This window comes from Strongylocentrotus purpuratus, unplaced genomic scaffold (assembly GCF_000002235.5).
Source record: "Strongylocentrotus purpuratus isolate Spur 01 unplaced genomic scaffold, Spur_5.0 spur5_contig_871, whole genome shotgun sequence".
Classification (NCBI taxonomy): Eukaryota; Metazoa; Echinodermata; class Echinoidea; order Camarodonta; family Strongylocentrotidae; genus Strongylocentrotus; species Strongylocentrotus purpuratus.
Genome location: NW_022145581.1, coordinates 153,556 through 180,170, shown reverse-complemented (window position 1 = coordinate 180,170; position 26,615 = coordinate 153,556). Strand labels below are relative to the sequence as shown.

At 37.0% G+C, this 26,615-nt stretch overlaps 1 protein-coding gene across 2 annotated transcripts; it reads left to right on the top strand.

Moving 5' to 3' along the window:
• The first annotated feature begins 3,503 nt into the window (after nucleotides 1-3,503).
• On the top strand, nucleotides 3,504-26,400 carry LOC100889634. Of its 2 annotated transcripts, none has more exons than XM_011683402.2 (2): nucleotides 3,504-3,599; nucleotides 22,309-26,400. In XM_011683402.2, the coding sequence occupies exon 2, from the start codon at nucleotides 23,416-23,418 to the stop codon at nucleotides 24,406-24,408; it is 993 nt and encodes a 330-aa protein (XP_011681704.2). In that variant the 5' UTR covers nucleotides 3,504-3,599; nucleotides 22,309-23,415; the 3' UTR covers nucleotides 24,409-26,400. The 2 variants fall into 2 exon arrangements, with proteins under 2 accessions (XP_011681704.2, XP_003723418.2); XM_003723370.3 differs by lacking the exon at nucleotides 3,504-3,599 and adding an exon at nucleotides 5,491-6,002.
• The last annotated feature ends 215 nt before the right edge of the window (nucleotides 26,401-26,615 follow it).

Genomic DNA, 26,615 nt, shown 5'->3' with positions numbered 1-26,615 from the left:
TGATTCACTTTACTTTTTTAAAAAACTTTATGTATCAGTAGGGGCTTAAACACCATCTTAAAATTCATTAAAAAAAAACAATTTTCGAAGACTACTGGTTTTGATAGGAGTATACCATCGTTCAGTTGTCTCTTTGTAAATTAAATTAAATATTTTTTGACGATTTTATGAATTACCTATTTCTTATGTTAAAGACAATCAATAATAAAGGTTACAATTACGTGAGTAATTCATTACTATGTTATTTTTACAGTGAATATGTACAGCATGTAGATACAAATGTGGAATTTATTGTGTATATTTTGATTGACTAAAGAAGGTGTATTTGTGTAGAAAGTGTAAAAATCATAAGTGCAATAAGTTTTTCCTGAGATAAATAAGCAATAGACATGTTCATTTTAGTTTGCTGTTGTATATAATGAGTTTCAGGGCTTCCATTTAAGTTAGGTAGTTTTCACTTAAGCATCATATTCTGAATGCCTTTCTAAAGAATCAATGGCAAATTGAAAAACAAATCGTTGGTGTTTCGGTATAAGCTTATTTTTATATATCTGTTAATATTTGCCATTCTGTTTACTAGGAATCGACGACGCATCATTTAAACGTAGTGTAAATAATTTATTTAAGTATCGACTTAGAAATTTTTCTGTTATTTCTACCAATCGGTTTTGAAATATTTGCCATAAAATAGGTTATATCAATCAATCGTGTCATTTGTCGAGTGGTATCTTAAATTGCGCTTACCAGAAAAGCATATATGTAAATGAGAGGCCACGTTTCATATTACACATGTACCAGTTGAAATGACAGAAAAAATACCTTACTAAAAAACTTTAGTATTCTACAATCAAATCGTAATATATGTGTGTATATAAAGAACCATGCAGGATGCCTTCATTAACTCGTGCAGTATTCAAACACCATACAAGGTGTTAACAAGTGCCTTACCAATGAACGAACTTAAGTGGAGCACAAACTCAACTTTAAATGTTAGTGTAATAAAGTAGGAAAAATAGGTCTGTTTGAAAATGTTGAGTACGTTATGTATCTAAAGGTATGAAGTAATCCTCAGAGGTTACGGGCAAATCCCACGAATACACAAAACTTGAATTAATCAATAACAATAACAAAGATAATAAACTTTATTTTGATCAATTTATGAAACTGATATCAATTCATCTTCCTGCTGTACAGGTAGAATTTTCATATATTCAAGGTTTCCTGAAAAATGCGAATTAATCTCTTAACAGTTCTAACCCATGGCTGGATGGAACCAAATGGTGCCTGTATAAGTATTTGAGAATAAGATAATCTGTGGCCAAATGTTAAATAAGGTTTAATAATAAAGGTTAAAGAACTAAAATGTGCTCTGAATGAGCTGCGCCATTATTTTTCTAATCTGTTGAAATACTGGACAATTTGGTAAAGTACGTGTCTTCCAAGAGTTATATTTCATGCTGTTGCCTATATTGTATAAATTATGGTTTAACTATTTTTCGAGTGTGGGTCAAAAGTACCGTACTGTTTTCATAATCATGTGATCGAATAAAATCAACAATCTTTCTTCAAATGATTATGGCATATTTTTCTTTCCTCTCGTTGTAAATTGGTGTTTCTCCTTTCTTACAAGATTGTGGACCACTTTATATACCATAATCCCAATCCTTAAACCCTGTTATCAATTAGAAGTCACGACGACTTGTGAAACCTACTGGATCATTACATCTGATTGACTGAGAGCAAATGTGTTAAAGCAGTTTGAAATTCGTATTTTTTATATATTTGTTTTATTGAACTGAGCCCTGATTTAACTTAGTCCACTTATTAAACGCTCTTACTGCGATTCTGTAAGAGAATGAATGAATGAAATGAAACCAGTCTTGAAATTAAAATGTGATTTCAAACTGAAATGGTTTGGTTAGCTCATTTAGCTGCAGAAAAAGTGGCACATTTTTACGGGATGACAAGGTTAACACATTGACTGAACAAAACTGAAAATATACCCACTTAAATCTGGAGGAGGCGTGCTCTAGCTATTTTGGAGGGATTTGGTCTTGCTTTCATTCTATAGTTATGTACCTCCCTTTCAAATCATTTATAATCACTTTTTGTTCGGGGGCAGGTTCTAGTTGTAATTTAAAAAATGTATTCCTATTTATGTGTACACTGCTCAAGGGGGTATACGTTTCTCCCCTTTATAAGATTAACTACCATCCAGATGAGTTTTCAGGTATTAGAGCAAAATACATGTGTTAGGCCAGGTAAAATTGATTCCTTGTTTCTTGTCCAGATTTTTCAAAAATTAGGAAGAGTTTTTAGAGGGGATTTAATAAATGCTTTTGACAGTTTTATTTACAAAGAAATCTCAATTTCAATACAAGTGTAATCAAAATTGCATTTAAACATGCTTTAAAGAGGCTGAACCGCTGAAGACAAAGTGGAATTGCATTGACGGTGTCCCTTATCTATCCCATTGTTGAAATGTCTTTGAATTGTTGTTTATTCCATTTCAGGATAACATACCAAAACAAAACAACACAAAATCACTAAAGGAAGGCCTCGGGAATGGTAATCTAGAACCTTATTTATTTGTTCTTCATGGGATATACGTCACGGGCAAGAGACAAAGCATTGCGATTGCCAGAAAACAACTCGCTCAAAAGCTGTTTGTTCAGAGAAATCTAAGACTTGCATTATACTCGTCCTTGTCTTGTTTGTATTATACGTGTACAATTCAACGCCCTGTTTGTTTTAAGTCTTGATCGTTTTGTTTTTCAAACCGTGGGTATATTTCCCGTTAGACCTTCTCTGAAATCATGTGATTGTCTTGTCGATTGTGATCAAACCCGTTTAAGTCATAAAGCAGACGGTGTATATAGTATGTGTCTTACAATAAAGAAAACAAAAACAAAAAAAGAGAGAGAGAGAGAGTAAAGTATAATCGACAGAAATGAAGACAAAAATAGTTTGTACGTTGTTTCATGTCAACACGAAGTGCAACTTCATAGTTTAGGGGGGGGGGGGGAATAACAAAAATAAATAGAGTATGCAAAGATGAACTTGGTATGTTTCTCCCAAAAAACAGTGCTGTAATGTCGCCTTCATAAACTATTTTCAATGTGATTTTTGAAGAGTTCTTGATACTCAATCAATATTTTCTCACCTTTTATATACTGAAACAAAATACTTTTTCAGAAATTGTATTCTCATTTCCCGGAGTGTTGAATTCCTATTCATATATTATCATTACTATTTTTTGGGTGGAGGGTGGGGGAGGAATATCCCTCTAAAAGGATGTACATACTTAAAGTGCGCAAGCCTTACCACTTTAATGATCGCTTTACGTAAATACGGATCACCGAACAATGGAGGTACAAGGAAACACTAATATAAATATTGACACTTCCCTCGTTTATACATACAAAGGCCTTTTAGGGTTTCCCCTTAAAAATACAAATGTTTTGGTGTAACGATTGAATGAACCCAGATACATCTTGCTCATTTCTTGTGAATCCAGCGTTTGAGAAAGGTTGATGATTCAGTGCGTTTGGAAGATCATTGTTGGATGGAAGCCATGCCACTGTCATTGTACTTTACAGGTGAGTGGATAGCTTTTAAAGGGACTTTGTAACATTGTTCAGATGAGAGATAGCGGTGCTAAGGTGGTGACTTCAATGCTAGATGTACAATTAAAGATAATCTGAAAATTTGAGGGAAAAACTGATCTGATCGATTCCTTAATTCTCCCAACTATATTATTCTACTTCTATTCTGCTACTTGTCAAAGCCTGTTCAGCGTCAAGACAAGGACAATTTAATTACATTTTAGGTGAATGTATATCGTCACAGAGCAATAAAATGGCTCTACATTCCATTCCAGACAGTTAAGTGTTGACAGATTTTTATAGCCTTTTTTTTTTTTGGAAAAACGGTTGGGAAAATTCAAAAATGGTTGGGAGAATTTACTGTCAATCACTGTTAGAGGGTGCCTCACATCGACGCCTTCAAAGAAAACCATAGATATCTTTGTGGTTTGAGAATTTGTTCAGGATATTTTGCATGTCAGAGGGTTAGTATAGTAGAAGGAATATAATAAGTAACATTTTATACAAAAATTAAGCAATTTTTTTCATCAACCTTCAACAATGTTACCGAGTCACTTTAACAGATTATTGTGTCTGTATGCTATTGCGTCACAGTATATAGGCCTGTTTATTTTCATCACAAATTCAATATCAGTTTCTGCTAATGTTTTGACAAAAGGCATTGATTTGATCAGTGATATGTGTGTTTTCCCTTGGTTTTTAAACATTGGCTAGATTTTAATTACAAGACAATGTAAACATTATCATTATGACGTCATATCCATTTCAGTATGTACTATTCAACTCTTTGACCTGTTTGGTGCACGTATTTTTAACATTATCATATTATCTTTCTCTGGCCCACCACTATGTTTACTTGTCGTTCAGCCTTGTATGTAGTTAGAAAACAATCTCATTATTTGTGCCTAGATATAGTCATATAGTTTTATCATCCTGTTGGGCACACTAGGATACGACCCAAAATATGCGTTCTTTTTTGTATACAATTGACTAGGATAGAAGCGAATGGCCGTACTAATATTGTACTGATAATACGTGCTTTGGTCTGGTCTTAATTTGTTACAAGATATGACTATTAAGTAGCTTTTTATAGTCTTCTCGGTGTGTTCGCAATCTTTTCTAAAGCCTCTCTGCACTTGTTTGGCATAGGGAGATTATACCTCCATGTGAGGTAACTTGCAGGTGTTCATCTCATTAAATCAGCTCCAATTAACATACGAAAAAGGTCATCATAGGGGATCTACGGGTACCGCTTAGGCATTGTTGGCTGTATAGAGGGCGCAAGTAGCTACAGGTAGTGCAGTCCTGCTTAAGACATTGCCAAGGAATAGAATTATGTTTAGTTTAAGAAGAGACCCCATTTAATTTTAATCTTGATGTCATGTGCAACAAGCCTGATATTTGTTTTCAAGTAGGCCCTGAATTTTTTTTAAAAACTGCTTTGTCCCTAGATCTGGTGGTCATTTTTAGGGATTTGAGGGATATTTGCTTATGCTTTAATGATAAAATCTTTTAAATGATAAACCAGGGTTTGTTTAGGTAGACGATGTATAACCAAGAAGCAATGCAAATTACAAGAATAGGGAAACAAAGGTAAGTGAAAATTGTGTCCGAGACGTAGCGTTTAATGGTTTTGTGTATATCGAGTTCACTTCATTTGTTACTTTCCTTGAAAATAACCTACCCCCTCTACTTCATCAAAAATTACGGAAAGGCGCCTCAATTTCTCGTCTCTTTACTCGCACCATCCAATCAGAAGCTAAAGCGCCAGTCACGTGCATGCATACGCATCTGCAATTCAATTGGATGAAATTCCCATTGGCGATGTAAATTGCTCGCACCTGTATCGCATTCTTGTAATACCAGTCCGCACGTCTCACAGAGTCCCCAAATGCATGGTTATTATGAATGTAATTACGTCTGCGCGCTCCTATTCAACATGTACACATGCATGCGGATGTCTTTGAATAACATGCATTAGCATCATACACACGCACACACACAAATTGATAAAGTGCGTGTTGAGTTGTGTGTGCATTAACTATGCTGCAGGGATGCAAAGCACACACACTCGCATGCGACAGTGGGTGAGTTCATATCGTACGAAGACAGCGTACTTGTATGCCGGCGTTCAAACGTTCAAGCGTTCAAGCTGGCACCAGAAAGCTCGAGTCTACAAACTGTAATTAAAGTATTTAACGTCTGTTAACGCTTACTGGATACATGTGGAATTGTTAGTCAGTAAATACCTAACGAGGTTTTGGTGACCTCATAAACACTTGTGGATAGCGCTGCTGTGACTGGATTTTTTTAAGGGGTAAACCCGGCTTCCGCGTGGATTAATAACGTCCGCCCCGCTTGAATAATGTTGAAATGCATATGACTGGCCGTTCAAAGGTAATTTAATTTCCATTATTCCTTTCCTTTAGATATGTTACATTCGCAATAAAGAAGATGTGTTGAATGTTTGCAAATATTTCATGTAAATATGAAATTACCTTTTTCCCTTTCTTTTATATTTCAATGACGATTGTGTTTAAAAATCACAATAAATGCAATAAGAACACACAGCCTAATCGACGATTTTGATATTATTTCTTTTCATCATGAATTGATAGCGTTTTACAATATTGTCTGTTTATTTTCGTTCCATTTCTTGTTTTGTTAAACCGTGTTAATTTTTATCGAAATGCTTCGAGATGGTATTCATTTATATAAAAAAAATTAATACCAACCTATTGTACTTTGATATAGGCTTCACGAAGAAATTATACATTCAATCGAGTTTAATATACATTACAACATGTACATTAACGTGCTCATTAAGGAATTACGTCTTTATCAAAGTCCCATGGAGTATTTTAGTCTCAGGAAATATAAATTTTACGTTGTTGGAAGTAGGAAAATTAATTTAGATTTTTTTTTTTTTTTTTTTTTTTTTGGGGGGGGGGGTAATTATGAGGTAAATCTACGTCCAGCGCTTCATGCAGTCTCAATAAACAAATCGTGGTATATGAGTTTTAGAGATAAAAGGAAGAGGATGCGTAGCAAGAGAGAGGGAGAAAGAGAGAGAGAAGTGTAGAGAGGGGTGAGCGAAGGAGAGAGAGAGAGTGAGAAGAAAGAGAGAAGAAGAGAGGTAGAGGGGCAGAAAGAGGGATAGGGAGAGGATCCCAGGAGGGAAATTTAACCCATTGCTTACTGGAACCTGGTGGTCCCTGTGTTAAGTCTAGATAAATCAGTAGTCAACGGGTTAAAAAAAAGTAGTAGATGAAAATAGGGGAAAGGACAAGAGCATGGAACAACAACAAGAAGACAACCAGATTTGTAAACTTATTGAAATGGCAAATTGAATTTGTATAAGGATATGAAGAAAGAAGAATATAGATCATCAAGAGTCGAGGGACGAAAGGCAAGGGAATGTAGATATAGGGTGTAATATGATATATAAAAAAGACAAAAAAGTGTAATGCAATTTGGGAATAGACAGATGTGAAATAGTAAACCAACTTCCAATTTCAACTTACAAGGACACGTTTGGTTTTTCCCAGTGGTAAACCTTTAATCTTTATTATGTTAGTGGACGTGCAAGTAAGAATGCACCCACTGCACTAATGGCTTCGTTGCATTCGTAATGGGGTCCCAGCAATGATCAACACTTATAAATAATGGACCGTCAGGAAGTTAGTTCCTGATTTTGTACACGTATTTGATTTAAAGGCAATCTTAAGGATACGGTCATAGCAAATTACAACACAAATAAGATAATAATAATTAATTAAAAGGAAATTTCCGACCTCTTGAGGAAATGAAAATTTCAAAAAAAGAAAGGTATTTAGATTCACATTACATATTATGTATGAGAGATAGCAAGAGAGAAAGAGTCACTCAAAGAGAGAGAGAGAGAGAGAGAGAGAGAGAGCGTATGAGCAAGACTAAGAAATAGAGAGAGAGAGAGAGAGAATGACTGACATAATGATATAGATTGAATAAAACATAAAGGAATAAGGCACAATATTCTTTGCATAATGTACAATTTCTCAGCACGACAAAGGCATTGTACTATAATTATTAGAAAGCAAATCGCATTATCAAGTTTTTACCCTTCTGGTTTGAAGGTTTTGCATGAACTAACTAGATTTTCAAACAGCTATATTTTAGAAATTTATAATGAGTCATGACTTTTCCCATATTATAATATTTTTCATCAAATATTGTTCTATCTTCTCAGCTGTGATTTTCCCTCATTGAAACGTAATAGTTTGTTGTTAAATTAAAGGGATTGGGTAACTTTGTCTCAGATTCTGAAACAAACTCCTGGATTAAACTCATGCTGCAATGATAATTATAAACCTTTAGGTCAGTAAGGAGCCCCATGACTTTTACAAGCCGATCGTTTGTCTGATTATCAAGATATTTATGATTGGAATTCGAAATTAAAGTTTGCGTTTTCCTAACGGTTTTCATAAAACTTCAGTCTATTGGGAAAATTGAGTATGGTAAAACCGGTCACTCAAACATTTTTACTTTTTTGAATCACTTCATGATCATTTTGAAGCGCAAATTTCCAGGGCTTCATTATTACACAATATCACAGACACTGATAACACGTAGGGCCATGCATCTCAGATTTAACATTGTTAAACGATGCCTTTAGAATGTCTCGCCAACTAGAGCTTCGTGAGGGATACATGTACAAGTCCACCTGGTACGTCACATTATAAAGATGATACCTCTGCATCCTTGTTATGCAAAATTAAATTACATCACGCTATAAATAATATATATCTTGTACATTTTCGTAAGGACTAGTGTAGATCAATACAATTCATCTCTTAGCAAACACACACTTATTCTTTGAGGTGATGTTTCCCTTAAAGCGGCATATTAGTGAGTACTCATGTGTATTGCATCATAATTTACTGACACCAGATTTGGTTGAATTACCCATAATGTGTGCGGGGTGTGCGGAGTTCCCTGAGGCAGCGAAATCCGTGATCCTTCCAGAAAATACTGTAACTTGCCTATATCTGGAGGGTGAGGGAAATCTGATATTTATGATGATAATTCCATGCGGTTAAAGGTAAAGACCAGTATTGGAAACGCCCCAATTTCAAAAAATGAAATGGAAGCTCTCATTACCAATCATGTGAAAGAATATGTTTTAACTAATACATGATGATAAAAAATTTGCCGGGAAACCGCCTACTAATCCATATATTTGGTAAATTTATTTCTCTCATGGTCTGTGAGAGATATAGGGTAGTCCCATATACGTCTTTCTGTGTATAGTGCTTGTAACTTTACGGAGAATGGGCCAAATTTCTTATCATTTTGATGATTCCAGAACCTTGCAGATGCTAGATGCTAGATGATCAACCTTTTCTGATCGATTCCACAACGTTTCTTTCACAATGCAATCGCATGACCATAACTGGTCTTTACCTTTAAAGGTAATGCAAAGTTTTGGTATGGGGTCATGAATTTGGTTTAAATGAACATATTGAAAGCATATGCGATCCTACAATATTCAGTGATCGTTGTCGCGGCTTAAATCGAGTCTAAAGTTATGAAATTGTAAATAATAATAAATAATACACTCTTTATGTTGTATAGCTCCCTCTCAAGGTCAAGATATTAGTTAAGCTATTAAACAATGTTTCTTCAAGTTGACTAAAATCGACCGATTAGCTGTTCCCGTTTGGAAAGTATATACCACAACTACATATTCTGAGATTTTCATGGTCGCAGCTACCTTTGTAAGCCCTTAGGCGCTATTTTGAATTTATCAAAATTTACCAGGAGCACCGGTAAATTTTTATATTCAATTTTTCTCGAAAGCAGAAGTGTTTTAGGGGCTAAATTGTCTAGTGCTTATAATACATCCACAGGGGGATCCAAATATATCGAAATTGTAAAGAATCACTATCCAGCCAATTTTCAAAATTTCCCAGAACTTTGTATTACCTTTAACTCATGGATGGTGTCATATTCCCCATGAGAGCCCACTTCTATGTGTCTTTAAGCTTTGTCACATCCGCTTCGAGTGATGTATGTCTCGAAGCGAAAAGCACTCCACTATGATGATGAGACGATAACTCATAATGGAGAGCTTCAAAATAATCAGCAAGCATAAATAATGCATGATGACACCCAGCAGGCGCGTACGCAGGATTTTTTCAAGGGGGGGGGGTTTTAACATTTATAAATCGGTCCGAAAATTTCGCAACGACTCAGCCAGCCGCTGAATAAGCGGGGGGGGGGGGGGGGGGGGGGGGGGGGGTAAGAGGACACATTTTTTTCTTTTTTTTTGGTCTCGAAATTTGGAAATTTGACATTTTGCTCCGTTGGGGGGGGGTAAGGTCACCTTTTTTAGGTCGGCCATGGGAATAATTTTTTTTTTTTTTTTTTAATAATTAAAAAAAAAAAAAAAAAAAAAAAAAAAAAAAATCCAAAAGGGGGGGGGGGGGGTTTTAGGTTTTTTTTAGGGGGGTTTACACACACAAAATTTCCAAAGGGGGGGGGGGTTTAACCCCCCAAACCCCCCCCCCCTGCGTACGCGCCTGACACCCAGGCACTTCTACTTTATTTCTGTCAAATTAAAGCTAAAATTGGGTTCTTGCCATCATGCCATGACACAGACTGTAAAGACGGTGAAGATGACGAATTTGAAGAATAAGAAGAAGGAGAAAAAGAAAAAGTGAAGAAAGCTGGAGAAGAAGAAGAAGAAGAAGAAGAAGAAGAAGAAGAAGGAGAAAAAGAGGAAGAATAAGACGACGAACTAGAAGAATAAGAAGAAGGAGAAAAAGAAAAAGTGAAAAAGGATGGTGAAGAAGAAGAAGAAGAAAAAGGAGAAAAAGAAGAAGACGTCGAATTAGAAGAATAAGAAGAAGGATAAAAAAGAATAAGACGACGAACTAGAAGAATAAGAAGAAGGAGAAAAAGAAAAAGTGAAGAAAGCTGGAGAAGAAGAAGAAGAAGAAGAAGGAGAAAAAGAGGAAGAATAAGACGACGAACTAGAAGAATAAGAAGAAGGAGAAAAAGAAAAAGTGAAAAAGGATGGTAAAGAAGAAGAAGAAGAAGAAGGAGAAAAAGAAGAAGAAGACGTCGAACTAGAAGAATAAGAAGAAGGATAAAAAAAGAAGAAGACGACGAATTAGAAGAATAATAATACGAAGGACAACAACAACAATAACAAGAAGAAGAAATAAGAAGAAAATGAGACAGAAGACCAATCTGGAAGCAAAGGAGAGGCTTTATTGCAGTGTGCAGTAATTAGTATGATAATTTGGAATTATGTGACTCAATTTTGCTGAAAGTCACATGCACTACACATACAAAAGTGTATTATGGGACTACATAATCTTTCCCTTTCTTCTTTACTTTGAAAGTGAAGGCATTTGAGAGCGGTCCTTTTAGGGGATATTGTATTTTTTTTTCCCTGTGTTATTCTTCCAGTATGAAATAAAACGAACGAGAAAGCTCACTTATTACACTCAAACTTCCATCTAAAATAAACACAGCGAAGCATTAATGATTTGTGACGCACTAAAAGGCTCGCAATTACTCTCTAATGCATTCCGAGAAAATAACACTCTCTTTTTAACTTTCCCCTTCCTCTCCCTTTCTCTCTCTCTCTCTCTCTCTCTCTCTCTCTTTCCTTCCATAAAATCATGTTTGTATAACAAAAAATTCAACTGACTAGTAGAATTATACCCACTCGATCCCCCTTCTTTTTTTGAAAGAAAAAGAAAAAAGAAAACAATGAGAAGGAGGAGGAAAGGAACAAGAATAAGGAGAAGAAAATGAAAAAAACAAAGAAGAGAAGGAGATGAAGAGAACAAAAAAGAGACAAAGAGGAAGAAGAAGAAGTAGTGAGAGGAGGGCGAGGATGGGAAGGATTAAATTAAACAATAATGAAGAAGAGAATAAGAAAGAGATGATTTCTTTTTTCTTGAATTTTCTTCAGGTTGTGAAAGTCTGGTGAGAACAGATTATGTTATACGACTTGTGTGACGCGGCCTACCAACTGCGGGGTAACGGCGCACAGTGGGCCAGGGAGGAACCAAAGTGCGCCAAAACTAAGTTTGGGTGATTTTTTTTGTTTCAATTTTTTCTTGCCCAGTTGAAAGGTAATACATAGAGGAATACCTCAGTGAAATATTTAATTCCGTTATGCACAATAAGGGTATAAATTTACTACTTCAAACAGCAAAATCCTACATATTCACAGTTTTAGTGCAAAAGTGACTTATTTTATAAATCTTTCAATTCAACATGAAGTTTTTAAGTTATTGATATGAAATTGCTCTCACATATTCCTGATAGTTCATTTCGTTCAATGAATGGGTTAAAATTAATAGAAACACAATCTTCATGATATATTATAGGGTAATTCACTGAAAAATGGACTAATTATCCATGTTTTTTATAAATCCAGAAGAAATGTTTAGATCTCCGCAGTGTACCGCTTAAATTTTAATACCACCATTTCCTCTGATGTCTAAGCTTTAAGTTGATACCAAATTTGGCTGCCCGATCTTGCCCGTTGTTATGTTAGAGCCGATTTCCCTTGCCACATTGCCCCGAAAAATGTGGGTTTTGGGGTCCGCGGCTGAATCATGAAGGATTCGTGGTCATAAATCACGGCGCGAGGGGGCGCGTGACAGTCTTGTTCTGACACCGCGGACCAAAATAAACACATTTTCGGGGCAATGTTGCAAGGAAAACGGCTCTAACATAATAACGGGCAGAATCGGGCAGCCAAATCTGGTATCAACTTAAAGCTTAGACATCAGAGAAAATGTTGGTAATAAAATTTTAGCGAAAATCCCTGGAAATCCAAACATTTCCTCTGGATTTATAAAAAAAAAATCCCCAAACATGAGTTTTGGCGCACTTTGGTTCCTCCCTGGCCCACTGTGCGGCGGCTTAAAAATGATTCCATGATACGTCAAACCTGACAGCAAATGATGAGATTATCTCATTTGTATAAACATTGCTTTTCTCTGCGGCTTTATCATGGTAATGGCGGATTAAAAATGATTCCATTATACTTCAAAACCGACAGCAAAAGATGAGATTGTCTCATTTTTATGAACATTGCTTTTCTCTGCGGCGTTATCATGATAATGGCAGATTCAAAATGATCTTGTCTTACATTAGAAACTGACAGGAATTGATGAGGTTATCCGACTTATCTGAACACATTCTTCTTCTGCGGCGTACAAATAGCCGATTAAATCTGATTTCCTTATACTTCAAAACTGACAGGAGAAGATGAGATTATCTCATTTGTATGAACATTACTTTTCTCTGCGGCTTTATCATGGTAACGGCGGCTTAAAAATGATTCCATTATACGTCAAACTTGACAGCAAAAGATGAGATTATCTCATTTGTATGAACATTGCTTTTCTCTGCGGCGTTATCATGATAATGGCAGATTCAAAATGATCATGTCTTACAGCAGAAACTGACAGGAATTGATGAGGTTATCCGACTTATCTGAACACATTCTTCTTCTGCGGCGTACAAATAGCCGATTAAATCTGATTTCCTAATACTTCAAAACTGACAGGAGAAGATAAGATTATCTCATTTGTATGAACATTGCTTTTCTCTGCGGCTTTATCATGGTAACGGCGGCTTAAAAATGATTCCATTATACGTCAAACTTGACAGCAAAAGATGAGATTGTCTCATATTTTGTATGAACATTGCTTTTCTCTGCAGCGTTATCATAATAATGACAGATTAAACATGATCATCTCTTACATCAGATTCTGACAGGAATTGACGACGTTATCCAACTTGTCTGAACACATCCTTCCTCTGCGGCGTACAAATGGAGGATTAAAAATGATTTCCTTATACGTCAAACTTAACAGCAGAAGATGAGATTATGTCATTTGTATGAACATTGCCTTTCTCTGCGGCGTTATCTTGATAACGGCGTATTACAAAATATGATCTTGTTTTACAGCAGAAACTGACAGGAATTGATAAGGTTATCCGACTTGTATGAACACATCCTTCCTCCGCGGCCGCTAGTAATGGCGGGTTAAAACTGATCCCCTTATACTTTAAAACTGACAGCAAAAGATGAGATTATCTCATTTGTATGAACATTGCTTTTCTCTGCGGCGTATCATGATAATGGCAGATTAAAAATGATCATGTAACTGACCGAAATGAATGAGGTTATCCGACTTGTATGAACACATCCTTCCGCTGCGCCCGCTAGTAATGGCGGATTAAAACGGATCCCCTTTTACAGCAACAACTGACAGGGAAGATTAATGCATGGCTCGCTGGAGGGAAGTAGGAAGTATTGCTTGGTCAAAGAGAAAAGATGAAGACTAATCTACACTGGAAGGAGACTTAAGCCGAGCTATGATTAATAATTCGCTTGGTGCTGTCAACAAGTCTATCGGACGAGGGTGAAATTGGATACCTCTTACCGGGGTTTACTCGTTTTTCTGAAGGTTCATTTTCTGAAGGTTCATGACTTCAAAGATTCATAATTCCAAAACACGAGGGTGAAATTGGGTAGGCCTATCTCGTATCGGAGTCTACTCGTGTTTCTGAAGATCATTTTCCGAAGGTCCATCATTCCGCAACAAAATACACTTCCATACTTTGTGGTTCATATTTCCGAAAATGAAATACGAATCTTATTTAATCTGAAAATGACTTACAGATCGTAATTACGAAATTGAAGAAAAAAGGTTTATAATTCCGGATTTGAAATAGAGTGAGTAATTTGCAAAAGAAAAAGAAACAAAATTGTTTATTTTTCGGAATTATGACCTTTATTTATGAAATAGGGTTTGTAATTTCGAAAATAAAAAAATAAGGTTTAAAATTCTGAAAATGAAGTATGGTGGTTAATTCCTAAAAGGGAATGAAAATTGTACATTTTTCACATAATCATGAACTTTATGGACCTCTGGCTGGAAAGACGGACCTTCAGAGTATCGAACCTTCGAAATCAAGTACCTTCGGAGATCTGAACCTTCGGAAAAGCGACACGTAAACCTCATATCGAATGAGGCACATGGGAATAGATCCTCGAAAACCTTACTTGATTAAACGTCACCGATATGAAAGTATCAATAGTGAGCGTGTGGCAAGACAAGGAGGCCTGTTCTCACCAGCTCGAGTTGGCCAAGTAACTTGCTATTTTCAAACTCGGGATATTTTGGAAACAAGACCAACATTTCTCGGGATATTTACTCGACCAAATATCCTGCAAATTGCAACTGCGGGCTTACTAAACGCACATTAGCTGGATAATTTGCGATCGGGATAGTTCAAATAGCAGGATATTTGGCAATCTCGAGCTGATGAAAACAGGCCTAATAGTAAGCGTGTGGCAAGGCAGGATGACTGTCAAAGGGATATGAAACCCCGTAGACCAACGCCCTAAGGCGACAATTGGTTGGAGGTAAAGAGAAGAAAATGGTGCGCAGTATTAAATCCCCGAACGGGATACTTTTTGAGGATAAAGTCTGCTGTTTTTTTTTGTTCTGATATGGGCAACCCTGGATGCAGGGGGTTTTGTCTCGTTAAAAAGGAGTTTGTATCATTCATTTGAAACTACTTAGGGCGTTGGACATCCTGTTTACCGCGTCTGAAAAGGGATTAAAAATGAGCTTCTAACTTCTCTTTGAAATATGTAGCATCAGGTTGGGCAAAGTCTGCTTATTCAATCACTATCTTTGATTTCTTATCGGGTATAAGCAATTTCATCCCCACACCCACCCACCAAACCGCTTTCATAATTTATGGACCCGCCTCTGAAATAAGAGTTGTATTTTTTAGTGATTAAAACCATATTGTGATCTCTTTCAATCTTTGTCCAATTTCTGAGTTTCAAACAACAACCTCTGCATACAGGATTAACCACCTAGTTTCTCTGAACTTCGAATTTCGATACCAGGACAAAGGCCTAGTTTTGTACGGCCTCATCAGAAATCTTACAGCCTATAATTAGTACGACTGGGAACGTTACTGCAAGGTGACGATTAAGAAACGTGTCTATCCGGAGGTAATTAGTTGTTAAATCGTCAAGGATAATCTCATCTTATACTGTATACAAGTCATGCCAATAACAAAGGTCAATGTCAAGTATCAGAATCACAGAAACGTATTAAAGTAGAGCTGCAGAAGAGAGAGAGCAATTAAGACGCCCTCTCACACGAAGCCTGGCGGAAATCATCAAAATCGATGGATAGCTCCGACAAACCCAAGAACAACAACAACAAAATCATGCTCAGTGCGGAGTAATGTGCTCTGATCCAGTCAAGGCTATTTGCCAAAACGGTGTCATATAAACAGATAGACCTTACAAACACACAAACAAGCAAAGACACAAAAACACAGGAAATAGTCATGGACATTTTGAGTAATGTCTTTGAATATGAAACCTTATACAATACAAAGGAAGCCATTTGATTTATAATTGGTGTGAAATTTCCTCCTTAAAGATGTTAATGGACAAATGTGAAACAACTTCCTCCGTTGCATCTTTGCAGTAATTTGGGCTTGATATATTTCAAGGTTTTTTAAATAATGCCGCAGTAGATCGCCACTGGGTGACAATTCTCATTCTTCTTCTTCTTCTTCTTCTTCTTCTTCTTCTTCTTCTTCTTGTTATAATTCCCATTCTACTACTAATGCCACTACAACTACTACAACCTCTTCATTTTCTTCTTCTTCGTCGTCGTCTGACTACTACTTCTACTGTTTCTACTACTACTACTACTACTACTACTACTACTACTACTACTACTACTACTACTACTACTATTATTACTACTATTACTACTACTGCTACTACTACTACTACTACTTCACTACTACTACTACCACTACTAGTACTGTTATTAATACTACTACTGTTACCTCTTCTTATTTCTTTCTCTTGTATGTGTGTGTATGGGTGTAATAAAGTGAATGTCTAGTGCGGATGACAAATAGAGCTGATCGCAATCATTTTTCTTCACGTACTCTCTTATACCTGTGTGTCATGAGAAACAAAATGTGTACTCCAGTTCAGACGATCTGTCAACTCATTAAGAGTGGCAATTAAAGGCCCACTGCACTACTTGTAGCTATTTGCGCCCTCTATATAACAAACAATTCCTAATCGGTGACCATTGGTCCCCCATGATCCTCTTTTTCTTACATTAACTGAGAGCTGAGTTGATGAGATAACCACCTGTCCAGTGACCTTGCATGGCAATCTAATCCCTCCTATAAACTACGGCAGATAAGCTTTAAAGGGATCCGGTAACTTTGTCTTAGATCCTTCAAAAAAAATCGTTGATTTAGCTCATGCTGCAATGATAGTTATAAACCTTTAGGTCAGTCAGGAACCCCATGACTTTTACAAGCCGATTGCCTGTCTGATTATCAATATATTTATGATTGAAAATTGTAATCATATTATGCGCTTGCCAAACGGTTTTCATAACACTACAGTCTATCGGGGAAAACGAGTATGGTAAAACCGCTCACTCAAAGGTTTTTACTTTTTTGAGGCACTTCTTGATCATTTTGAAGCGCATTTTTTGTTAAGGGCATCAATATATCACCATATCACAAACACGGATAACACGTAGGGCCGTGCATCTCAGATTTAGCATTGTTAAACGATCCCTTTAAAGCTTATCTGCCGTAGTTTTTAGGAGGGATTAGACTGCCCTGCAAGGTCACTGGACAGGTGGTTATCTCATCAACTCAGCTCTCAGTTAACATAAGAAAAAGAGGATCATGGGGGAGCAATGGTCACCGATTAGGCATTGTTTGTTATATAGAGGGCGCAAGTAGCTGCAAGTAGTGCAGGGGGCCTTTAAACGATCCCTTTAAAGTGGGAGTGCATTTTGAGGGACACGTCCTTCGTTGTCCTAACAAATGTCACCCATGGGAGCTGAGAAGAAGGAGACGGAAGGCCGTGCCTGGCGAGAAGGGTTTTCAAGAACAAAATACCGCCACTTAAGGGGTAAGGACAATCAGTCGATCGAGAGGATTCCATAGAGAGAGAGAGAGAGAGAGGGGGGGGGTAGGGGGAGAGAGAGATAGAAATATGGAGAAGGATAGGGAGAGATGGAGAGAGTGTGTGTGAGAGAGAGAGAGAGAGAGAGAGAGAGAGAGAGAGATAGAGAGGTACGGAAGGCCGTGACTGGCGAGAAGGGTTTTCATGAACAAAATACCGGAGACAATAATAGCAGTAAGGACAATCAGTCGATCGAGAGGATGGGAGGGAGAAACAGAGGGATAGGGTAAAAGAGATAGAAAGATGGAGGAGAGAGAGAGAGAGAGAGTGGTAGAAATAGAGCGAGAGAGAGAGATGCGAGACAGAGAGAGGAGTGGTATCCTTTCCATTCGAAATTGCTTATTCCAAATTACACCATGAAAGTGGATTTGCCATATCCTTCCTCCTCGTGGCCGATAAGCTTGAATCAACTTAAAAGCAAAAGTCACCCAAGCAAACGTCAAGGGATACAGGAAACCAAAGTTGCTTCAGATCTTGCACTTAGTGCTTACGACCCAGGGGAGGGGGGGGGGGGTGTTTCACAAAGATCCTAAGTTGAATTTATCTCTACGTTGGACTTGACAATTATGGAAAGCCGTTAGCATCTTTGAAAATGATTTGTAAAAGCTATTTTAAAAGGCAAAAAATGTTGATTCAAATCATTCATATTTTCTATTATCAAGGAGATTTCATGTTCTTGATCTGGGAATTTCTGAACAACTCTAAAATACTTGAATCTTTGCTTTTTAATATTTTTTTTATTTTAAGGCTACAAATGGCTCTCCATAATGTTTAATTCCGACTTAAAGTTAGGTTCAACTTAGGATCTTTGTGAAACACCCCCAGATCTTGCATTTAGTATTTACGACCCTGGTAATAGTCTTAGCACGGGGTGGGCATTACAATCTAGCTTCTGAACCTCTCTTCATCTTGCTCAAAGTTCCATAAGGAATTGGTTAAAATCGCAATCAAATCAATCCAATAGATAATCAGCCTTTTCACACACAGCTAAAATTCATCGTTTCCAGAGATGATTAGAATCACTCAACAGTTTTAAACATGTCTATAGAAAAAAAATTCCCAGTGTGAACATCGTTTATACGATGTTGAGATAGATACGAAGTCGCGATGCATACGCCCCTAAAAGCAGGCTGCCGATACGAAGTTCGTATCTAAAGAGCTTGACATTTTGTGTGTGAAAGGTTTTTCGTGTTTAAACGTGTTTAAACTGGATGGAGCGACCGCTCTGTTTGATATGACCTGACCTTCAATGCGCAATGGCACTACTGCGCATTTTACGAGCAGTAGTTAATCACGAAACGATTAACGATCGCAACGAAATGTGTGTGAAAGGCTCGTGATCAGTTTAAACACGTTTCAAACACGTTTATACTAATCATGTTTATAGAATTTTAGCTGTGTGTGAAAAGGCTGAATCATATTCATCTAGGCTGATCGATTGATATCTTACTATCACCTATTACGTATTACAGTCAAAGTATTAGCATGGACATTTCTTTTGATAGAGAGCATTTCATATGTAAGCATTATATTTTATGTGACAAGAATAAATGGAATGAGTGATATTTCTACAACCTTGTGTGCACTTTAAAGGGATCGTTTAACAATGTTAAATCTAAGATACACGGCCCTACGTGTTATCAGTGTCTGTGATATGATGTAATATTGAGGCCCTAAAAAAATTGCGCTTCAAAATGATCAAGAAGTGCCTCAAAAAAGTAAAAATCTTTGAGTGACCGGTTTTACCATACTCGTTTTCCCCAATAGACTGTAGTGTTATGAAAACCGTCAGGCGAACGGTTTTCAAAATTTGTAATTCCAATCATGAATATCTTGATAATCAGACAGGCGATCGGCTTGTAAAAGTCACGGGGTTCCTGACTGACCTAAAGGTTTATAATTATCATTGCATCATGAGCTAAATCCAGAATATGTTTTCAGAATCTGAGACAAAGTTACCGGATCCCTTTAATAGAGCAATTTAGGTTTTGAATCTTTCTTCATCTTGTCAAATTTTTCATAAGGAATTTGTAAAAAATCTCCGTCAAAATTAAGGTGATAGTAAATCCTATTCATCTCCGTTGATTGATTAATATTGTAGTAAGATATGAACCTACTACATAAGTTATTAGCATTGCCATTTTTAATAGAGAACATTTTTTATGCAATCGTTTCATTTCAAGTGACATGAATAAATGGAATGAGTAATCTATAACTATTAACTCTTACACGTATCAGAACACAACCGTCTGCCTAAGTGTGCACTTAGAGAAATCTAGGTTTTGAACCTTACTTCATCTTGTTCAAAATGTCATCAGAAATTCCTAAAAACCTCCATCAAATTTAAGTTGATAGTAAATAAAATTTATCTCCGCTGATTGATTGATATCTTGGTAAGATATAAACCTATTATATATAGTAAAAGTATTAGCATGGACATTTCCCTAAAATGTTAGATATATTTAGACACACATACCCTTATTATTTCTGACGTTATAAATAATCATAATTAAATATTGTACTCACGAGCTTATACTTGTATTAATTTCATAATGCTTAATATTTTGTTTGTAGCACATTGTTATTCAAAAATTATATGAATCAGATTTCACAGCTTCTTTGACTGTGCACATTATTTCTAACATTTTTATCTCTCTGTTTGTATTTTTTTTATTCATTTGACATTAAACCCAAGGTTTTGGCTGCATAGAGAAATAAAAGGCAATAAACAAAATAAAAGAGAGCATTTTATTTACAATGAGGAATAAGACATCTTACTACTGTTGTTAACCTGTACCAGAATAAGACGTTCTCTCTAAGTGTACTCTACGTGCCGGGTGTTAGGTCCGTGCCATTTACGAAACCCAGGGGACACACACTTCTATAATGTGTATGTTATTAGTAGGGAGTGCCTTAGCTATAGTATAGTGGGGATGGCGTGTTGCTCTTTCCAAGATGCATTGATTTTTTTTTGTTTTGTCTTCTGCGGAAGAAAATTGATTTTAATCTTCCCATTTCCACCTGAGTTCTTTCTTTCTCTCGTTCTCTCTTCCTCTCTTTGGCTCTCGCCGTGACGATCTATCTTTTTCCACCTCGGTCTTTCTCTCTCTCGCATTTATATTACCTCTCTCTTTACCTATCACCACCTATTTATTCCTCTCTCGTTCTCTTAATTCATGCTTCTCTTTCTCTCTCTACCTCATTATTTCTCTCTCTCTCTCTCTCTCTCTCTCTATATATATATATATATATTATATATACATACCTCTCTCTAAAAAAAAACATCGGCAAAAGAGGAGAAGAAAAGAAAAAGGTTGGTGAAACAAGATTGGTGTTCAGGTCTTTTTTCTTTTCAATGTTGTCAAAGTTAACCGATTTTTGTTTATTCGATTATTCCATATTTAGAGGTTGCCATAATTACGAGACTAATATTACGAAGTTGTTACATTCCTTATCTGATCTATCTAGTGATCATATATATTCTGCTGATTAGCCTTACCTCTTCAGTATCTCTGTCTCTTCTGTCCTATAAATGCATGTCTACCAAAAGACGAACGAATTATTTGGTATTACGTTTGAAATAAGATTATTTCCTTTTTATCTTTTCGTGAAAAATCAATTGAATTCTTAGAAACCCTATGTGTAAAATGAACAAGGTTTATCCTCGTACGTCATGAAACAAGTTACTCAAAAAAAAAAATATATATATATTGAAATGAAGAAACTAAGGAAATAATGATGTTTATGCTATGACCTGGAATTGTTTTTGTTTCGTTTCCGAAGATACCCCACTTTACTAGCTATTTCTATCCCATCTAACGCAGGTTTCGCTTACTCTCGTCCTTCGATGCAAGTCCATTAACGATTGTCCTGATAACATCCTCATTAGAAACATGATTAGAATAGATGCCTTTCGTACCCTCGGGATAAATTGGTAATATGGCTCAATAGTCGACTCGGTCTTGATATCTTGTTATATCTCATTTCCTCCCTGATAACGGATGCTGTTTCTCCTTCAAACTCATCCGGGGACCAAATTAGGATGCCGTATACTATGATTACTAATGACGTTGAATTAGGGTGTTATTATGCTAATATTCGCATTTTGACGTCTTCGAATCAGTTTTTATCAGTCGGAGGAGAAAGGAATTATTTACCCGTTTAGCCAATCGCAGATTGGTGAATGATTTTAGTTTTGGTTTGATGACAATTTTTCCGTCTATTTTCGATGATTTCTATATGACACCTTAATTGAAAGAAATGTACCCAATTTTTCTTCTCTCTCTCTCTCCCTCTCTCACTATTTCTCTCACTGTCTCTCTTTCTCCTCCTTCTCTCTCTCTCTCTCTCTCTCTCTCACACTATTTGATTATTTTGGATTGTTTACGTCAATGATGAGCTAATTTGCTAAATACAATAGATGCCCCCCTCCACAAATTTTAAGTTTTGTTACAGAAAGTGATAGTGGGATGGAACGGTACACTGAGTTATATGTATATATTTTTACTAATTCTATTCTGTTTTGTTATCTCCCCTATCTCTCTCTGTACCTCTCAGTATATCGCTCTTTCTTTCTATCAATCGTTATAGGGTTATTTATAGAAAAGTAATGTATCTTTCCATTTACTTTTTCCTTCCATGCAGGTAAAACATAGAGTCTTGTACGTCAGCGGGTCATTTAACATCCGGCGAATTCTCCAATAACAGCTCTCGCTAACAAACAAACCTCAATTACGCTCGGGCCATCTATCTCATCTCGACCTAAATCAACCGAGAATTGGGAGCTCTGGGCCCGCGCGCACACACACACGCACGCACAACTCAATAACGCACACTACTTTCTATCCACGGCGACCTCGCAGAGTAGGGTCATGCAATGTCTGTTTCGATCGGGAGTTGATTAGGTGAAATTGCTCTCCGTTTGTTTTACGCTGGTTTAGTTTTGCAGGAATCAATATAGACAGGGCCTGCATTCACTCCGGTCGCGTGCTTCGCTCACGGCAGCATTTACAGAATCATCCCACTGTGGAAACTCGTGGTGCACTACAGTGGCGGGACACTCGTGTGTGCATAAACCCGCATAATTTAGAGCGGTGTCTAGATACTGCGGTTGGTTATCTCTCCCCTGAGCGGGCTGAGGAGTAAAGAAGAAACTGGGAAAATCATCTTGAGAGTTAAAAGACGAACGGCAACAAGTGATGGTGGACCTGTTTATGATTGATTAAAAAGCGTTCGGCCATGATGGATTGGTGACGGGTTCGCTCTATCGGAAGTAGACAGCGAGTGAGTATCCGGTGTCAAGATCCGGGAAAGATTCGTAGAAGAGAGCTGTTGAAATAACGCTTTGGTGGAAGACTCGTTGTCTGTACTAACCAGGAGAGGCTACTTGATTTAACTTCACAGAACACCCTGTTTACAATATTTTTGACTTCTCGGCATAATTTTCACGAGCAAGCATATGCCAAAAGAGACTTTGAATGAGTAAGGAGGGACAGTACGCTCTTTTGAAACAATATTTCATTTCAAAATTTTCAAGGATTCCCTGATAAAATACATTATTCTTCAAAACCATCCTAGTCGCGACTGAACTGCGACTCAGACAGAGAAGGCAGAACGTACAAACCGCAAGTTCCTTTAACAATTTAGAAAACGCACAAGGATAAGAGTGGATACAACAAATTAAAGGTGAATTGCAGAAGACAGACTGGCTAAGCCTAACGGGTTTTCGCTCGGTGCTTTTTGACCGTAACAATGTCTCCAGGTCGGGACGGCTCCCCAAGTGTTACACAGCTAAAGGACCAGAGATTGAGTGTCTATTGTTCACCTAGGTTCTGTCGCAGGAGCAGGTACCTTGAGACGGCTTGTGTGAACTCTATGCTAGAGAAGAAGGACGATTTTGGTTGGCAACGAGCTTTCAATCCGCGTTACTTCACCAAGGGGTTGTCCTCGCCGCCACGACAAGACGGAAAACGCGCCACCTCCGCAAACGGGGTAAGTTCATCCTTTCCGTGCCGCCGCCGAAAGTTTGCCTCACAGTCAACACTGTCACATCTGTCGTCTTCAGACACTGATTCACTCGGGTGTTCTCACCTCATGGCGAACCTTGACATAAGCTCACCGATAATCACCACCAATGACGCCAGTCCGACGGATGGAAACCCAGCGGCACCTGATACGCCGACGCTTCTTCCAAAACGACAGAAGCAGCGTCCTGTATCACTTGCCCTGCTCGATAACCACGCCTCGCAGAGTTTGGATTCTAACGCCAATGGTGAGCATTTAGGCTCCGCTTGTTGCAGTCTCCATGTGCGAAAGGACCGAGCGGCTGATAGAAGCCCCGCCGGTTCAGCACGGGCGATTCCCACCTCGTCAAAGGGTCTCAACCCGCCATCCTACAACCCCTTGAGCAAGTCCTGTTCGGACTTACGCGTGGGTGCGATAGACGAATGCTGCATGATTCACCGTAACTTTAGCTGCAGGTGTCCCAGTCACCTATCACTTCAGTCTGCGCGCGTATCCACTCCTTCAGACTCGCGTACGGGCTCTAGAATAAGCCTTTTATCGGAAGGGGTTGAATCCTACGAGGGACTCTATGAAAAGGCCTACAGAGCCACGTACGTGATGGACAGGGATAGACTGGTGCACGAGTCTAAGGTCTCCCCTGATAGACTGGTACGAGAATGGTTAGCGAGACAAGAGGAGGTATCCCAGCATACACCTGAACCACAGGAAGTTCAACAATGATCCACTTGAAAAAGACCTGTTTACTAATGTGTTTCAATGCATATATATTATGTCTCTACCGAACCCCTGGGGCCAGTTCCTCAAAACCGTCGTAAGTCTTATTTATTGGACATCCCATAGAAACGCGTGTTAATCTGTAACACACGTTTCAATGGGATGTCTAAGAAGTTAGACTGATGACGGTTTCAAGAAACGGCCCCCTGGTTACCAACTAATTGACTCACATCCCAAGGATAACATCTCGAGGGATTGAATTCACTGTGCATACATTTTTATCTTGTGCTATGACGGGCAATAGACCGGTATACTAATATATTCAAATTGTATGCATTCTATTTAAAGAAAGGTTATTCTTGACAACCCGAACAAGTAATGATGCATACTGGATTCAAAGTATTCTAGTTCATAAACAGCTTAATGGAATACCTCGTCACTATAATAGGTCTTCATGAAAGAAACAACCATCAATTTGAATATGTTTGTAAACTTGCTTATTCTCTGGCAAGTTTTTCAGTCGTCAAAAATAAACTTTGTTTAAAAATATGCATACAATTGGTAAACAGGTCCATTTAATGTATTTGTTATTATAATCCTTAATGTACAGTACGTGTTTTCACCCAAACAAGCTTGTGATTGACACATTATTTTGTGAGGCAGTAGCTGCAAACGCTTTACTCTTAGTAATAGATTATTAAATTCTAGGAAGGTTTTGAAATAATTACTTATATCCCCTATTTAGAACCCCTATCATATAATAATAATCATAAAATAATAGTAAAAAAATAATTATATTTATTATTATAATAATGATGATAATAATAATAATAACAATGAAAGTGGTAGTGTTGTAAAACGAGGGAAGCCTTATCCGCATCCATTTAAACTTGTTGTTCCTGAGAGCCCTTCAATTATTATTACTCCAGCATTTGCCAGGTACCCATAAACACCTGGGTGGAGACTGGCGAGAGTATATTAATGTCTTCCCAAAGGACGTTAGTGAATGAACCACTTTATAATGATACCTCCACAAGTTCCTTTAGGGAAATACATAGGCTACAAATTTGAAAAAATTGTCAACACTGTTTGTTTTAGAAAAAGCAGTCACCAGCTACATGATAAAAAGGTAGATTCTCTATTAAAAAAGTGGTTTGGAGGACCTGATACATTTCAGTAATAATAGAAATTGCCATATATTCTCTGAAATTTCACCACAAATCTCCAAGAAATTTAGAAAATTAAATCATTATCATCTTATAATCAAATACCATCCTTCAAAACTGAAATAGTAATTATTTTAATATCCACTGAAAGAAATGCACAAGAAACAGCTCTTTGATAACTATTTGTTATCACAGTTGATACAAGGTCATAGTCGAGATATTAGAGGCTTTAGTGCAAAGCACATATTTGTATAATTCACTACACTTCGCGGGCTTCTTTATCTGTATAGAATTATGTAAATAACAGTAAATTTATATATTTTATGTTACAATATGATATTTATTATGTGTGGTGTGTTTAAGTGTAAACCAATATATGATATTTTAGTTTTGTAATGTAACAATTTATCAAAATATGTTTAGAATATGTGTTCACCTGTAAATGCATTTATCTTCCTTTTTTATCTACAGTTTCGAAAAGAATACATTTTCACCTCGTGAAATAATGTCATCTTGTAAAAACCGTTAAAAACGCAATCACAAGTACTTCAGAAAAATCATCTCAATGACATTTCAACTGCTCATTGCATATCCCAATGAAATTATGTTCGGATTACACAATGCGTAATTTAATGGGGGGGGGGGGGATTTAAAAACAGTGATGGACAAGGTTATGAACTTAAGTTTTATTTTGTTCAAAAGTCTTTGCGAAGGTGTTATATATATAATATTTAAGTATTATCAATAGGCATATTGTGGATGTGATTTTTTTTTTAATGTGCGAAATAAATTTACCAGCTGTGAGATATCAAGCAGCGGGCAATGTGAAGCTATACTATTTTTGATTCAAGTGACTTTTTTTGGTTTAATTGCTGTATTAATTTAAATGTGTATTCTCACAATCAGGAAATGGTATTTTTGGTACTGTCAATCTTGTTTATCTATACTTGCATTTTTTTCTACGAAATATAGACATCATAGTAACAGTAGTAGTAGTAATACATATTATATCCTGCATCAAAATTTGTTGGCTTTTGATTGGTTGAG

What these genes read in the sequence shown, in the direction of transcription:
- LOC100889634 (XM_011683402.2), top strand. Translation starts at nt 23,416, where the DNA reads ATGTCTCCAGGTCGGGACGGCTCCCCAAGTGTTACACAGCTAAAGGAC.